This window comes from Leptonotus elevatus, chromosome 10 (genome assembly GCF_054856555.1).
Source record: "Leptonotus elevatus isolate MCC_2025b chromosome 10, RoL_Lele_1.0, whole genome shotgun sequence".
Classification (NCBI taxonomy): domain Eukaryota; kingdom Metazoa; phylum Chordata; class Actinopteri; order Syngnathiformes; family Syngnathidae; genus Leptonotus; species Leptonotus elevatus.
The window spans coordinates 6,970,586-6,986,003 of NC_141248.1; the positions used below are offsets into that span (position 1 = coordinate 6,970,586).

Genomic DNA, 15,418 nt, shown 5'->3' on the forward strand with positions numbered 1-15,418 from the left:
AATTTATTCTAAATTTTGCAGCCTTCAATGAGCCTCATGCATGTTTTTGGGACTTGTGAGGAAGCCAAAAAGTATCTGGAGAACATGTAAACTCCACAAAGTGAGGCTCTCCGAGGTTAAATGTCTGTGTTATATACCATGATACTCCAAAATTCATAAAGCTTATTTGTTATTTACATTTCTTGAGCTGTTATTTTTTTAATGTATTTTTTAGCTATAATCAAAAGGAAATATTTCGCGCAGTGTATTGGCCATACTAAATTCTTTAAGTAAACTACTGAAGTCAGTTTTTCACTTTTCACAAATTGGAGTTTATGGATGTAAAAAATAAAACATCAATTGTTTGACAAAAAAATAAAAAACAGGCTTTTCATTTAACAATGCGATAGTTATTAACTTATTGTGTGATTAACCTTTCTATGACATTCAAATTTAAAGACCAGGAGTCAGGAGATATGGTTCAGCTTTGATTGACAAACAATATTTATTTAGCCTATGTTAATCATTTTGGCTGCATTATTGGGTTACATGCAAAGATCATGATATGATCATTCCGCTAATAGTAGTCATATTTTGGCCATGTATTAGTTATTTATTTATTTTGCACATGAGCATGACAGTAACTCTTTCACCCTTTACTCTCGCTGTACACACAAAAATGATACGGTCAAAAATGATTTTCCTCGCTTATAGTTACGGGACATGTGGTTGAACTGGAAGAAGTGCACAGTGAGCACTTTGCTGTGGCTGCTCCCCTGTTGTAGGTAGGAGGGGTTACAGTGACGCTGTGGCAGCTCCAACGGCTCTTTCTGTGACCAGAGCTGAGAGCTCAGCATCTCTCTTGTCAGCGGCACTTGAGCGCCAGACAAGTAGGCACGTTTTTCTCGCCGCACTCTCAAGAGTAAAAGACAAGCTCCGGGAATTACCGAGGTCTACTGACCAAAGAATCCGACTCGCTTTTCTTCTCAAAAGTCAACACTCTGCAAAGATGAAGACAGGCTGCGTCATCCTGGCGTGCACCTTGCTCGCCGCAGCATCCTCGGTAAGATGAGTTAATTGCTTCATGTGTTGTGGGAGTGCTGCACTGGTGCGGTGCATGGTGCATGAGAGTGGCCATGGAACGAGCACTTTTCTCCCGCAGTGCCGCCGCCGATGCGCCAAAAAAAAAGCAGCCCGAGTGTCGCGCGGCTTTTATGTCAAGAATAATTGGTTTTTCTTTGTCCAACCTGGATGAAAAAGTCACAAACAACTCTTCTCGTTGTCTTTCCCGCCTTGACGAAAACAGCCCCGTGTAGCTGCAGAATGGATTTTTAAATGGGCTCCTTGTTCTGTCGTGGCTGTGAACAACTTGGGTCATGCACATTTACGCACCGAGGTGTCCTTTTTATTTTGCATTGAACTTTTATGTAGCAAGTTGGTCTTGGCTTTTGGTTATTGGCACGATCGTTTCTAGGGCAAGTCATCAGTTGTGAAAACGCTTAGCTGGGTTTTATTGCCAATCAGAGCAAATGCTTAGTGATGTGTCACCGATCATTTTGTTAGGTACACCTGCACATTCTGATTATTGCAATGTCTGATGTTCACTTTTCATTGGCACTGCCTGATAATTACTTGAAATTGTGGTTGTAGTTGCTGTTGTACTGTACTGCAACTGTACACCATATACCTAAAAATACAAATAAAATGTGTTTATAATTTGTAGACCACTGTTTCCCAAACTTTACTGAGCCAAGGCACAAATTTAAAAAATCCAACTGCTGCGCAAAACCAAAGAAAAATGTCACATCAACTATACGTTACATAATGAAACAGCTACATTATTTGTCATTAATAAATAATAATTGACTGAAATTGGATAATTTTCCATGGCACATCTGATTATCTCTAAATGTTTGGCAAATCAAAATCTTAAAAACAACTCTCAGAATACTGCAAACACGATCATAATAGTATTGATAAATGAGATACAAGGAAGTTTTACTTACTATTCATCATCAGTCTATATTTATGGCCAAAACATTTTTTCATGCACATTACTAAATTATATATATTTTTTTACTCCTGCATAGTATAGGGTACTAGTTTAGTTAGTAGATAGATTACGTGCATTACGATTTATGTACAAATTTGGTTCACGTCACCGTCCTTAGAATGGAGGTCCATTGTGGAACTACGATACTGTGTGTTTTATTGGATTTCACAAATGTTTGTGTGGCTTTACTTTGATGTTGTGGTACCAGCTGAGAAATACACCAGTTGGGTTAAGTGACTACATAGAATATGTATTACACACGTTAGACCTTATTTGCTTATTACCATTTCCTGTGAGGCAGTGATTACCATGATTGTTATTTTCATCATGGATAGCAATGATAATGAAAGTTTATTGGCGATAACAAATCTTCAACATTTTTCAAGATATTTTCATGTATTTGGAGCAAAGGTTACCCTAAATGGGTTGAAGTTTGCTCACATTCGTCAGCAATGGGTTCGATACCATGCCCTGAAATCCTCCTATGACTCAACTTGCCGATGCTTAACATGCTGTTTCATTCCACAGGGGAGCAAGATGGGCCTGTCCGTAAGACCTCCATGCAGGTCAGGCTTCTCCCAGAACTTCTACACAGTGATAGTTCCCAGGGTTGTGCTGCACGGCCAGAACATTCTCAAAGGTATGTCTGCTGCTGCTGGATTTCAATTATAGACTTTTTTTTTTCTTCTTCATCCTCATGGAGTGATTAATTGAACGTGGGTCCTTCACATGTTCCTTGTATGTGCTGTGTCTCTTCATCACGCTTGTAGAAGGTCAACGTGCGTTGTGGTCGTGGTTATGTTGTGTAAGCTACACAGATTGCATGAATGTGTGAATAGAGGAGTAGAAAGTTGTGGCAAAGGGTTAAAAATGTATTTTTACGCTGTGCGGCAGTTGTCATTTCATATTGATTTGTGTTCAGACCTGAGAAGTATTTTTCTACTTATCATGAGACATTTTCCAAGTGTCTCATTCTTTTGGGTTTTTAGAGGAATGCAATTTTGTTTTCATTTGCTTTATTTGTTTTCAGAGCAGCCAGGGTTCTGCATCTATTGTGAGGTTCATTCCTGCCATGAGAAATTATGCTGCATTTTCTCCTCCTGCGTGTCTCCTCTATGTGCCGGTGGATCTGCTGTAATAGAAAAATCCATCTCTGCCGCAGCCTAGAGTTCTATTCTGTGCAACTGAAAGATAGACTTTGTGATAAATACTGTATACTTACTCGTATCAATCTTCAAAGAGCAACTCAATGCCCAAAAACTTTTCTTTTTTTTTACTGATAAACTTCATAAACGGGTGTCTACTAATGCTGTCTACATGTCCTTGCTATTATTTTTACTTTTTAGTGTATGTTTGTGGGAAGCTTGCATTTGGGGCAAACACCGTCTCTGTGGCGCCATCTTCAGGTTTTTTCTCTCTTTGGACAAGCACAGACTATCAACGTCGCATCCATGAAACTGACGTAGTCGCTCTGTCCTGTCTCGTACACGCCTCCTTAGTGAGTTGGTGTAGTAGCGTTTGCGAACATCTTTATATCGATTTTCAGGTTAGTGATTTATTAGCATAGCATTTGGTTAGTTTATTTAGCGTAGCTTGTCATAGTATAGAAATTATTTAGATCGTAGTTTCTTTGCTGCTGTCAATCACAGCCAGACTACGCCCAACCCTCTCCCCACTTGCAAGCCCAACGGTCCTCCAGGCCAACGCTCCCTTTGGGTGCTGTTTTAATATTAGTGAGGGCCCCGGGTGGAGCAAGAGACTGGTTGGGGGGTGAGTTGCACTTTTAAACTCACCAAATTGGAAAATTCTGAACTGACTTAAAAAGGAACAGTGATGAAATCCAACATTTATTATTTATGGTCCATGTAAAAGTTTGGATTCTTGTTTGGAGCCATGTCACAGTAAATTCTGTGGAATAAATTTTACTCTAAACTGAGTCTATTTGGTTCCACTTTAAATAGAGTAAAATTTACACTTGGAAGAGAGTAAAAAAAGTCACTCAAGGGTTGAAGAACAAATCCACAACTTCAGGTTGGGAGACAGCCGATCTACAGCTTCTGCTGTGTGTTCGTAAATTGCTCGTATCAGCTTATAACTCCAAGAGACCAAAAAAACGATGTTTTTGGTCTCCTTTTGTATATACGAAAACAGTAGTAGTGGCATAGTTCAGGTGGTAGCGTGGCATTCTGACAAGCTGAAGGTCGTGAATTTGTTCCTCAACCCTTGAGTGACTTTTATTTTATGTTATTATTCTTTGCTTTATTCCTTGCAAGTGTAAATATTACTCTAAAACTAAGTCTATTTGGTCCCACTCTAAATAGAGTCAAATTTACTCTTCAGAATTTACTTTGTAGGTTGCAGGACATTTTGTAGTATTGTCCCCAATGGTCACAGAAAACTGCAGTGAACAATATGCGGCACTTGCCATGATCAGGGTTTCCCCCAGTGCTTTATAAGCTTGGCGAACCGCCAGATTTTTCTTGCACCGTCCCTGGCATGCTAAGTGTCACAACTCCCCCACCGTCAATAAATACAAACCGCCACATAATGCTGCCCAGCGTGCTCACTCTCTTACCCCAACAACGAATACGATTCAGCGCATGTCATTCACAAATATTTTCTTGGGCTGAATTTTGTTCCCAGTCCGTCCCTGACGACCAGGCTTATCAAGTTTGTGAGGAAAACCTCCATGATACTTAATTTTTGCAGTCCACCTTCTTCTCAGGTAAAAAGGAAATTACATTTTTTTCACATAGTAATAGCTGCTGGCATGAGTATCTTTCAGTTTCTGGTGTAACAATTTAATTATTCTGTTTGTTATTTTGGAGGGAGAGAAGGACAGTGCCACTGGTTGGCCAATGGTGAGCGAGTTTGCCTGGAGGGCCACGGAGCTCAAGGTTCCTGCCTGTTTAGAAATGGGCCAAGGTGTCCTTATCGTCCCTATTTTGAAGTCAAATGAGTCCACCGTTCTCGTGATGTATGGTGGTCCCTATCTTGCAGTCATGCAGTCCTCCAAATCGTTGGGTTCCAGCAGTATCAGTCCTCATATAATGATTTATGCACACACGCTCGATTCGTCTTCAGTATGGTTGGATGCTAAGTGAGAGGAATCCTTTATTTAATAGTAACACTACATTGCAGTATGTATAACCTGAAACTGTCAGGTTTTAAGAAAATAAATGGATCAGGTGTGTTGTAATATTGGGTCTAGGCTGTTACAGAGCATTGGTGGGGTTGCAGGACCACTGGAGACCATGGTTGTTGTGTCCCTGGAGAAAATGACAGTGAGCGATTGTTGGAAGGACTAAAGAGCTGTGACCCAGTAGGCTCAGCGTGAACAGGGCTTGTGTTTCCAGTCACATCGGGCCGCATGCTGAGGTGAAATGGGAGTTGTTTTTGCCATGTGTGGGCGGAGTGTATGTGATTACATTATGTTTTATGAGGATCGCTAATTGACTCGTATTCTGCATTCATTTGTTGCATATCTCTCAGTGGGCACTATTTCTGTGCCCTGTGCAACTCTAGCGCAAAGTGCAATCTAACTTTGGAATTTTCGTAGACGGACTTAGGCATAAAAGGGCGCTTGCTCCATTGTGTGAAATCAACCAGTTTGTTTCTCAGCCAATTTAAGCAGCTTCCCTCATTCCTTTTGTATTCAGTGTACCCTGTGACATTGCAGAAGTCCATGCAAAAGATCAAAATGGGAAAAGTATGTTTATAAGGAACTGCAAGCAGACCTCCACGTGTGGTTGATCACAGGTCATCACTGTGAAGTGGGCATTTGGAAACCGTCTCCCACCCTGATTGTTTGTGTTTGTCTGTCACCTCCCTGCATAAATGTGCCGCTAGAATATAATAAAATTCAATACAATACTGTACTATATAGTATACACATATAATGAAGATGGTGATAATAATGATGTGTTCAATTAACTTATTTCTACATGTATTCAGAGGGCTCGTTGCATGCTGTTCTCATATTTATGATCGCAATACGATGACATCCACCCCACGTATCAGCGGATTGCATGTGCATGCTCTTTGATCAATTCCAATAAAATCATATTACACCACCTGCACCACAACTTAGACCTGCTTTTAACTAATCTGAGGTCTATAGTCTACTGTCTGTCACCAAATTGTCAAGTGCGCCAAAGGCGTGTAATAGAAAACGCCCTATGTTAAACGGAATGACCAGCAAGGCACAGCGCAAGCGAGACTTGACCTGGCACGAAAATGAAGACGTGCCAGTTTTGAGTGCAAGTGCACCTGTCTGCGGAAATAGAGCCCAGTGTCATCTGGTCTGTGTGTATTTACTTTGGTTTCACCATAACAACCTTTTGAATACATTGTGCTGTGCATGATTTTTATTAGTTCTTAACTCATTCACTCCCAGCCATTTTCACGGAAGCAATCCCCTTCGCGCCCGGCTGTTTTACTAGATTTTGAGTGATTTTGCAAGGCCCATATTGTGTTCTATTGCAAAAAAAAAAAATAGAACCTACCAAAAGAAAGGTTAGAGTTTCTTCTTTCATCAGGAAAAAAATATATTTCTATCTGTTTCTGTTGCGCAGCAATTAGCATTAGAATATAGCTGAGTTTCATCATTATTCACAAATCTGTTTAGAAGTGTGGTGAAATCAGCTTGTTTGTAACATGGCCCTGATTGATCTCTTATACTCTGTTGCCACCTGCTGGCCGTTTTTGTAATAACTACCATTGCTCCAACCTTTCTCTGCAGTTTAGAGGCTGCATCAAAGCCTTCTGTATGCTCTAGCATTAAAAAAAAAACATAAGAAACAATTAAATAAGTCTTTGGGACACTTAAAATATAACATATTTATACGTTTTTGGGAGCAAAAGAGTTAAAATAACAAAGTTACAGTTATGTACCCGTACTTAAAGTAAATACACCATGGTGAGGTGACATCACCATGGTGTATTTACATTCTAATTCAAATATTTTGTTGAAGTCATTTTTCACCCTCGAGTGTATTAGTAATGAGAAAGTTCATAGCCCGCTTTTCTCGAAAGTCTTTTAATAAGATGTTGGTGTGCTTATAGGAATATTTGTCCATTCACCAGAAAGCTATTTAAGGTCAGAGGTCATTGATGTTTGTTAGGGAATAAGTCATTCCACAGCATCATCATCCAACCATGTCTTCACGGACCTTGATTTGTGCAGTGGGGCTTAACAAGAAGCATAACACTGTCTGAAAATTAAGACTAAAAAATTTTGTGCAACTAAGGGGTCTCGGCCAAAGAAAGAACTAAATGCGCATTAAACAAAATATTGTAATAAGCATCTTTTTTACTCTTTTAAATGTCTAAAGTGAATGTGTCCCATTCCGCTATTCTGCTATTAAGTGGAAAAGGCGAGTTATGTGTTTGTGGTCCATAAAACCTTTTTGTTAAACTCACTGGAAAAAAAAATCCCTGCACTTGCACTAAGTTGTTCTGATTCTGAATAAATCATCTTATGCTGTGATGGAGACGTTTGTCTGTGAGCTGGGCCAGGACTGGAGCAGGAGGCGCCGGTACACAGGCGGGCACAAAGAAGTTGAATTGGAGTTGTGGTTTGTGCAGATTCCCGCTGTGGTGAGATAAGCCATGAAAAGAAATATTCCAGTGATTGCGCCTCGCTGTGTAAACCATCACTTCCCTCCAAGAGCCGGGGACAGACACCTTATCTCTCTCTCTCTCTCTCTCTCTCTCTCTCTCTCTCTCTCTCTCTCTCTCTCTCTCTCTCTCAGAACTTTGCCAGTGTCAGCAATGACAGCAGTGATGTGTTTCACCGAACAGAGCGCTGTGGGATTCACAAGCCTTCTAACACACTTTCAACATGTTGCCTCACTAAAACCAGTACTTTTGTTGGTTCACGTTTCTAAAATATAATCCAACTTTTTACTATGGTGTTTTGGAAATTGAACAAGTAGGCATTCAGTTTGACAGGATATAAACCAAGAAAGCACATTATATCGTACAATAAAAGGATATTAGAATATAGATTGGAGGAGAGGCTTGCAGGATCACTATTTTCCCCACAAATCCCTTGCCACCATTCACTATTTCATCCCAAATTACATATGAAATCATAAATATAATCAAGCATTGTTGTAAAACTCAATATATTTATTTATACTGTATATATCGTATGTATATGGCTTGCCAGCAGCACAGGGTCTTGGGTCTTGCTAGCTTAAAACTTGAAAAAACAAATGTTGCTGTGCAAAAACAAATGTGCATTTTGATTAGCGGTATATCTGCAATGTTGCGACACTGTGGAATGCTTATTTCCATTTTGGCCGACCCTCAGCCACTGACGAAAACTACTTGCAGAAACCCACACACTATTCAAGAGTTCAGTCGAGTTTAGCCGTACAGTGGCAGACTTTATCAGTGCAGCAAAACATTTTTGACATTCAATTTAACAGTTCTCACAGTCTTACTGTATATCCTTTTGCTATCCCCTGCGAGGAGACTGAGAGTGTTAAATTTAACACTAGAAAAGTGTGTCCACACCAATGAGTGTACATTTGACACTTTTCAAAGTGCTACTTTCCAACACTGTATGGTGTTGAAATTATACACTGAGTTATGTTGATAGTAGTCTAAGGTATTTTCAGTGTTATGAATACAATTCAAATTACACTTAACTCTGGTCCTTCATTTATATAGCACATTTCCTCCTTACAAGGCCCTCAAAGCACTTCACATTTTGACTACGGATGACACCGTATCAGGAGCAACCGGGGGTTCTTGCTAAAGAATACTTTGACATAGTCACACTGAGGGTGCAGTCTAACAAGGTAGTGCTCTTCAGGTTACACCCAGTATCTACACCAACACTCACCAAGCCCCCGTAACGACTAAAATAATTGATTGTATCTTCACTAGTGGATATGTCACTTCATCGCCAAGCCATCAATGCGTGTGCGTGTCAACACCACCACCATGGGGCCATCAACAACTTGGCTGCACAATCAAGTATATGCCATTTAATGCTAATGCTATAACTCTATTAGCAAATACAAATTTCACACCTGATGGGTGGACAAGCACGTTTTTCATATCACTTTTAATCCAATGTCACCGTTTTTAATTGGTAGGCTTCTTAAGCTATTCACCTATTTCGTGTCAAAAAGAAAAGAACAACATACATTAAGATGATTTGTTTTCAAAGCGTGCAAAAATCTCCATGAATCCTGTTAGAAGAGATTTTGAAGACGGTACGATGAGGCGAGTAGTCTTGGGCCCTTTATTTGCTCTTATATCTGAAGATATGAGGTGTCTTTCCTTCCTGGCCTCATCCCAATGCGTTTGATTTATTGCCTTTTTACCGTACTATTATTAACTGCTTCAGCTTTTGCAGGGTGAAAAAACAAGCACTGTACAGGAGAAGATAAATTTAAGTAGGTTTGTGCCCCCAACAGCTAAACACTTCAGTATGGTTTCCTATTGTTTTGTCCTGCCTGTAGAGGTTGCTCTCACAAAATGACTCGCTATGTGACCCCAATTAGACGACACAAGAAAAATCTGGCAAGGAGCCATATCTACTTTTCAGCAGCTCAGCCTTCCATAAGTATGTCCAGTCCCAACAGCTGTGTTTATGTGTGTGTGTGTGTGTGTGTGTGAATAAAGTTGGGGGGGGGAATTATGTGTCTACGCCAGTGATAAGCAGGATGCCATTTTGCCTTTGACTCATGAAGGTCCCTCTTGTCCTTCAGAGAGTATTTCATCTCCGCAGCCAAGACCAGCAGTCTGTAGTGAGGCGATAGAATACAGGTAGAGATGACGAGCCACATCATTTCTCTTTATCTTACCCACCTTCATACCAAACCGGACTGCGTTCCTTTATTCCTCAAACGCTCGGCCTCATGACACGCTTGTGGAGCCAATTCTTTCTAGCAAGCCACCAAAGATACATTATGCTACATGATGCAGCACAATACTTTCCATCCTATATTGGAATAGAGCAAGTAGAAATTGGGTATTACTTAAATAATTTTTTTGTTTTTTGCGGATTTGTATATTGGAGGTGTTTGTTGGAATTCAGATTTTCTCATTTCTTTCTTTTCTTTTTTTAATATGTTTGTTTTGATTTCTTGCAACAAACCAGATGTGTAATCATATTGATATATTGTTTTTTGTCAAGTCTTTTCAAGTGTTCTATGCGACACCGCTAGTCTAAACGCAGTATTTTTATTAATATTTTTGATTGTGAAATATGAATTAAGAAGCAAAATTCATCCAGGGGGTGGCCATTTTGCCACTTGCTGTTGACCGAAAATGACATCACAGTTGGCCAGGGCTCAGGTAACGACCAATCACGGCTCAGCTAGCATACGTCATATGACCAAACCCAGAAAACAGTAAAACCGTGATTGGCTGTTACCTGAGCCGTGAGCAACTGTGATGTCACCCGACGGAAAGTGGCAAAATGGCCGCCCTCTGAGATGGCGGCAAGCAGGTGGATTTTGCTAAGCAATATTAATCAGAATGTGGTGCTTAGACTAGTGGGGCCACATAAAATTAATTATTGTAAAGAAAATGTTTGACTTGACTTCCCTTTTTAGTATGTTAGGTACAATGGTCAGTAAGCAGGTATACATCTTCTGCTTTCTCTTCTTCTGCTTCTTCCTCCTCTTCTTTTTCCTCCTCCTCTTCTTCTTCTTCTTCTTCTTCTTCCCTATATTTGCTGTAAAATCTGCATGTCTGTTTTCTTTTTTATTACTTTTATTTGCTAATATTATGCAATTGTCCCTGGGGTGGAACTAAATTCTACATTGGGTCTTAGCTGTAACAAATTGCAATGCCATAGCCCAGAAATAATGAAAAGAAAACAGAAATGCTTTATGTTCCATCTACCTATTTTCTATACCACTTTTCCTCATGAGGGCCATAAGCGATTTTCTGTTCCCCACAATCTTTGTATCGAATTTGTGCAAATGCTTATCTACCAAATGGAAACGGGTGGATTGAGAGCCAGCTCTTCTTGGGTTAGCACTATATTAGCATAGTCATACTGATACAGGCTGAATTAATTTACATGCATTAAACATGAAATTTTGTGTCACATTGTGCACCTGTCTGTCCATCCCCATACACACATAAACCTGTCCATCCCCATACACACATAACCAAGGTTTGTCTGTGTGTTTGAACCTTGTGAAGCTCATAGTTGCTCTGGTGAGCACATGCTGACTTCTTTGAATTAAAAAAAATTGCCTTCTGCCCCAGTATTTCGACCTGCATCTTTCCAACATACTCATACCACTGTCAACGTCTTTTTCAAGTCAACGTGTAATATGAGATTCAGTAAGTACACTTTAAAAAAGACCAAAAAGATAAATGGCGATTTCAAAGGGTTAATAACACCACCTCCATGTTGTTGCACTCTTATGTGTACTTTCCCTAACAAACTTGATGTGAGCTAATAGTGTTCTGAATGGTGACCTTCAAATGGAGGTAAATGCAGCCTCCAGCTTGCATCTGCAAAAGGCTGTGTGGGAAATTGTGAAGCAATTATATGAAAAAGGCAAGAACTAGGTGGCTCTGACGGTGCCAAAACGAGAATCATTGGCAAGGGAATGAGGACTGTGTTGAAGAGGAAATTAGAGGCGTAATACTTCATTAAATGGGGTAAATGTGAGTTTCTTTCATGTTTCTTGGAAACAAATTATATAGCTTGTTTAAATCAGAGTGTGGCACAAATTAATAAATTAGACAATTTTATGTGAATGGCACTTGCATTTCTTATCGTAGACTTTTTTCCTATTGATCAACCTGGCCTTCAATCAATGTGTATTTGTGCTCTGCATCTAAGCGCATGTGAGCGATCGGTAGCCTTGATTAAGACTCAATTGGCTTTTTGTTGCAGCACAGAAACAAATCACGTTCCCACTAGGAGACCTCTGTGTCACCTTTTTCGCTGTAAATGTGACCCGCGATTTGCCAGTTCATTACATGAGGTTTTTCACCACCGCCTTAGACTGTCGGATTTACATGCATCTAAATATAAATCGGCTTATCTGGATAAAGCGAAATTTTCCTCATCTTAAATTATTCACATGCAATCCTTTCGTATGACCCTTTATTGCAATGCTTACTAGTGGCTTATTGAATTGGTAACTATTAGCCTAATAGATGCAGTTTACTCAACCTTGACAAGACAACTGAAAACAAGAACCCAAATTAGTACTAATACGGTTACTTAAAAATAAGGGTTTTGTCATCATTTTTGTGATTTCTTCTATTAAGAATAGCCGTGTAAACCACAGATTTTACCAGCAAGAGAGCCAATAATTTAATGTCACCCCAGACAGCTTGTCAACAAAGCACATTTATAGCTCTCGATTTGTATTTATGACAATGTAGGCAAAAGGCAGGCACAGCAACACAAAATAAAACATTTACTGCTACGTTAAGTGCTCCGGATGAACTGACATAAAAAAAAGAAGAGATTATGAATTCTGTACGACAGTCCATTTTTCAAGCCCAACTTGGTTGTGGAAAGTCTTAGCTACATCTTTTTGGCATGATCTCTGTTTCAGCAATGGATCAGGGGATTCACATGTGCTCAGACAACTTATTCCTCTTCACAGGAGGAAAAGGTTGTATATTTGAAGATGAAAAAAAAAAGACATCCGATCAGATAATTTTGGCATTAGATATTTTAAAATATGACTAAAGAATAAAAAAATAAAAAATTCTCAGCACTCCCGTTTCAGCATTGATTATACTTTGAATAAAAGACGTGAGAATTGTTTTTACAAAATAATCATGGTCAGCAGTATCACTGACTCCTCACATTGGCACGCATGCATTTAAAGGTGTCAAAATGATTCATATACTGTAATTGACAACTAATTGATTACCAAATTACTAACTCAACTTGTTTAATAATCATGTAATTGTTTAGAGACATTTTATGACTTAGAACTGTCTAAATGCTTTGATTTCATCCTCTCAACATGAATTATTCTCTGGTTTCTATAGTCCTTCATGAAAGCAGGCTCTTTTGCATCTAATCCAAATAAGACATTTGTAAACATCTGCTATTACTTTGGAAAACTATGACTGAACCAGTAACAATCAGTTTAAAAAAGAATGCTGACTACAACATCAATCCCTCTCGTGTTATATTGCTTAATAGCTTGTTTAGTTTTTAGTTTTTTTTTAATCACTAAAACTATGCCTAATAATCAACAAGATTCGGTTAATTAACAGTTTATCCAATTAATCGATGGAATCATTGATAGAATACTATACTAATACTATAAAAATATTCGATAGTGAGAGCCTCACGTGTTGTTATTTTGTAAATGACTGGACAAAAAATACATGTTTTGACCCTTGAGACAAATGAGCAATGCATAAAAATGAATAGTGTTCAGCGTTGTATCCGTGTTGGCTCCGTTTTATCCCCATCTAATTTCTACTCTGCCCTATCTCCTGTTTCTCTCTCACTAACTCCAAGTGACAGATAGCTTTGCACTTTATTGATGAGTTATGGCCAAATCCTTTGACCTTGTGCTGCCATTTGAACTCACGTGTTCGGTAGCGCACTGTATCCTTAGCCTACAACGCCAGAAGAGATGAGAAACATGGCCTGATCAAAATGATTTACTTTTGGCCTGACTCGACTTTCTGAGCTGCTGCTAAATTCATCTCAAGAGATCCACACTGTGCAGTCTTCCACACTGCAGCCATAGTGTGCCTTCTTGCTATTCCATTTGCCTTAATTAAAGGACAAAATATCAAAATGTCAAAATGTCTTTGTTCTACAAACGCCTTTGCTCCACTCTGAATTCATTTTAATTCAACCTCGCTTTTATCTCCATTCTCCCTGGATTTTCTGACGTATTTTTGCTAAATGCAAAACCCACACACTTATTTATATATTAATGAAGTGGATTCTGTGCATTTGTTTGTGCTTATGTTTATTGGCAGCACTTTATCCTTAATGGAGAAATTAAAGGATTGTAAACCAGCAGATTAATCCAGCCGTCAATCTTAAAGCTAATTAGTAAGCAATGCAGAGGAATGTATCAGAGAAAGACACAAACCGTACGAAGAGGGGCAGAGACACCATTTTTTTTCTTGCCAGCATATCGTCACTGGCACTACTTTATCTTTGTTCAGATCAAATTGCTCCAACAGACAACAGCTCTCCAAGCTAGTGTTACACCAATACTTAACTGAAAATTTTAACAGACAAAAAAAAGAACTCAACCATCATTTTGAAATAATTTGGGGAAAAATGCAGTGCAATGACTCAACTCTCTGCCGCACGATTACAGAGACAGGGACAGATGTTCCTGCAAACCTCTCTTCATAATGTGCAACACATTTTCAATGGGAACAGGTCTGGACTGCTGGCAAATCTGGTACCCGGTGCACATTTTTACAAGTACTACAAAGCCAAGTTGTTGTAACACCTGCAGAATGTGGCTTGACATTGTCTTCCAAGACTTGGATGGCAGCGCGTTACTCCAAAAACTATATGTACCTTTCAGCATTAATAGTGGTTTTACAGATATGTGAGATACGCATTCCATGAGTACTAACACACTCCCATAGCATCACATATGCCTGCTTTTAAACTTTTTAACAATCCAAATGGTCCATTTCCTCTTTGACCCGGAGAATACAATGCCCACTCGACACCTCTCATCAGACCACGGCACACTTTTCCACTTTGTGCCAGTACATCTCAGATGAGCTTAGGCTTCTTTCCTTGATATTTCAAAGGTGGCTTTATGTGTTAGCATCAAAAGAAAATCTCTTTAAGAATTGCAATTTATAGTTAGCATTTCTCGCACAAGGGTTTGTTCGCATAGCTGACATCCATACATCAGAGACATGTTCTGTTCCCTTTTTCAATGTTGTACTAAGAATTGCTAATCATGTGAGTGTGGAGTCTGCCTTTTGCTGCAGCTCAGAAGGGAAAGATTCCAGCGCCCCCTCAGTCTAGTCTAAATCCTTGTATCTCCAAAATAATTCCTTTCAAATTCCACGTTTGTTCAACTGTAAACAATTTATCGTGAAAGAGCCATTCTCAATACTTAAGATGTGTAAAACTAGAACACACCCATCAGGACTGACAAATAGTATTGGTAGCCTTTCTGGTGGTACTGAACCCCACCACATTCACTGAGCCCTTTTTTTAAATTGAAATATTAAATGACTTTTTTTTAAATTCAAGACATAGGTTTAGGGGGTTTACTGAGGAACAAAATGAACAGGGCAAGTAGCTATTTCATCAAATCTGGCTCTCATCACTCAACTCTATATTTATAGAGAAATTAAAATTAATCGCCACTGTTTTCTTAAAAGGAACCCACGTTTTGACAAGTTTGCTTTATATTATTTATTTTGTTGTTA

The 15,418-nt window shown here is 39.2% G+C and overlaps 1 protein-coding gene across 2 annotated transcripts in view; it reads left to right on the forward strand.

Annotated features, from left to right (window-relative positions):
* The first annotated feature begins 766 nt into the window (after positions 1-766).
* The window catches only part of cdh4 (cadherin 4, type 1, R-cadherin (retinal)), a 204,914-nt gene continuing 190,262 nt past the window's right edge, over positions 767-15,418 (forward strand). For both annotated transcript variants that reach the window (XM_086086866.1, XM_086086867.1), the window contains exons 1-2: positions 767-1,042; positions 2,561-2,672. In XM_086086866.1, coding sequence (XP_085942992.1) covers positions 989-1,042; positions 2,561-2,672 — 166 coding nt within the window. In that variant the 5' untranslated portion in view covers positions 767-988. The remainder of the gene's footprint in view (positions 1,043-2,560; positions 2,673-15,418) is intronic.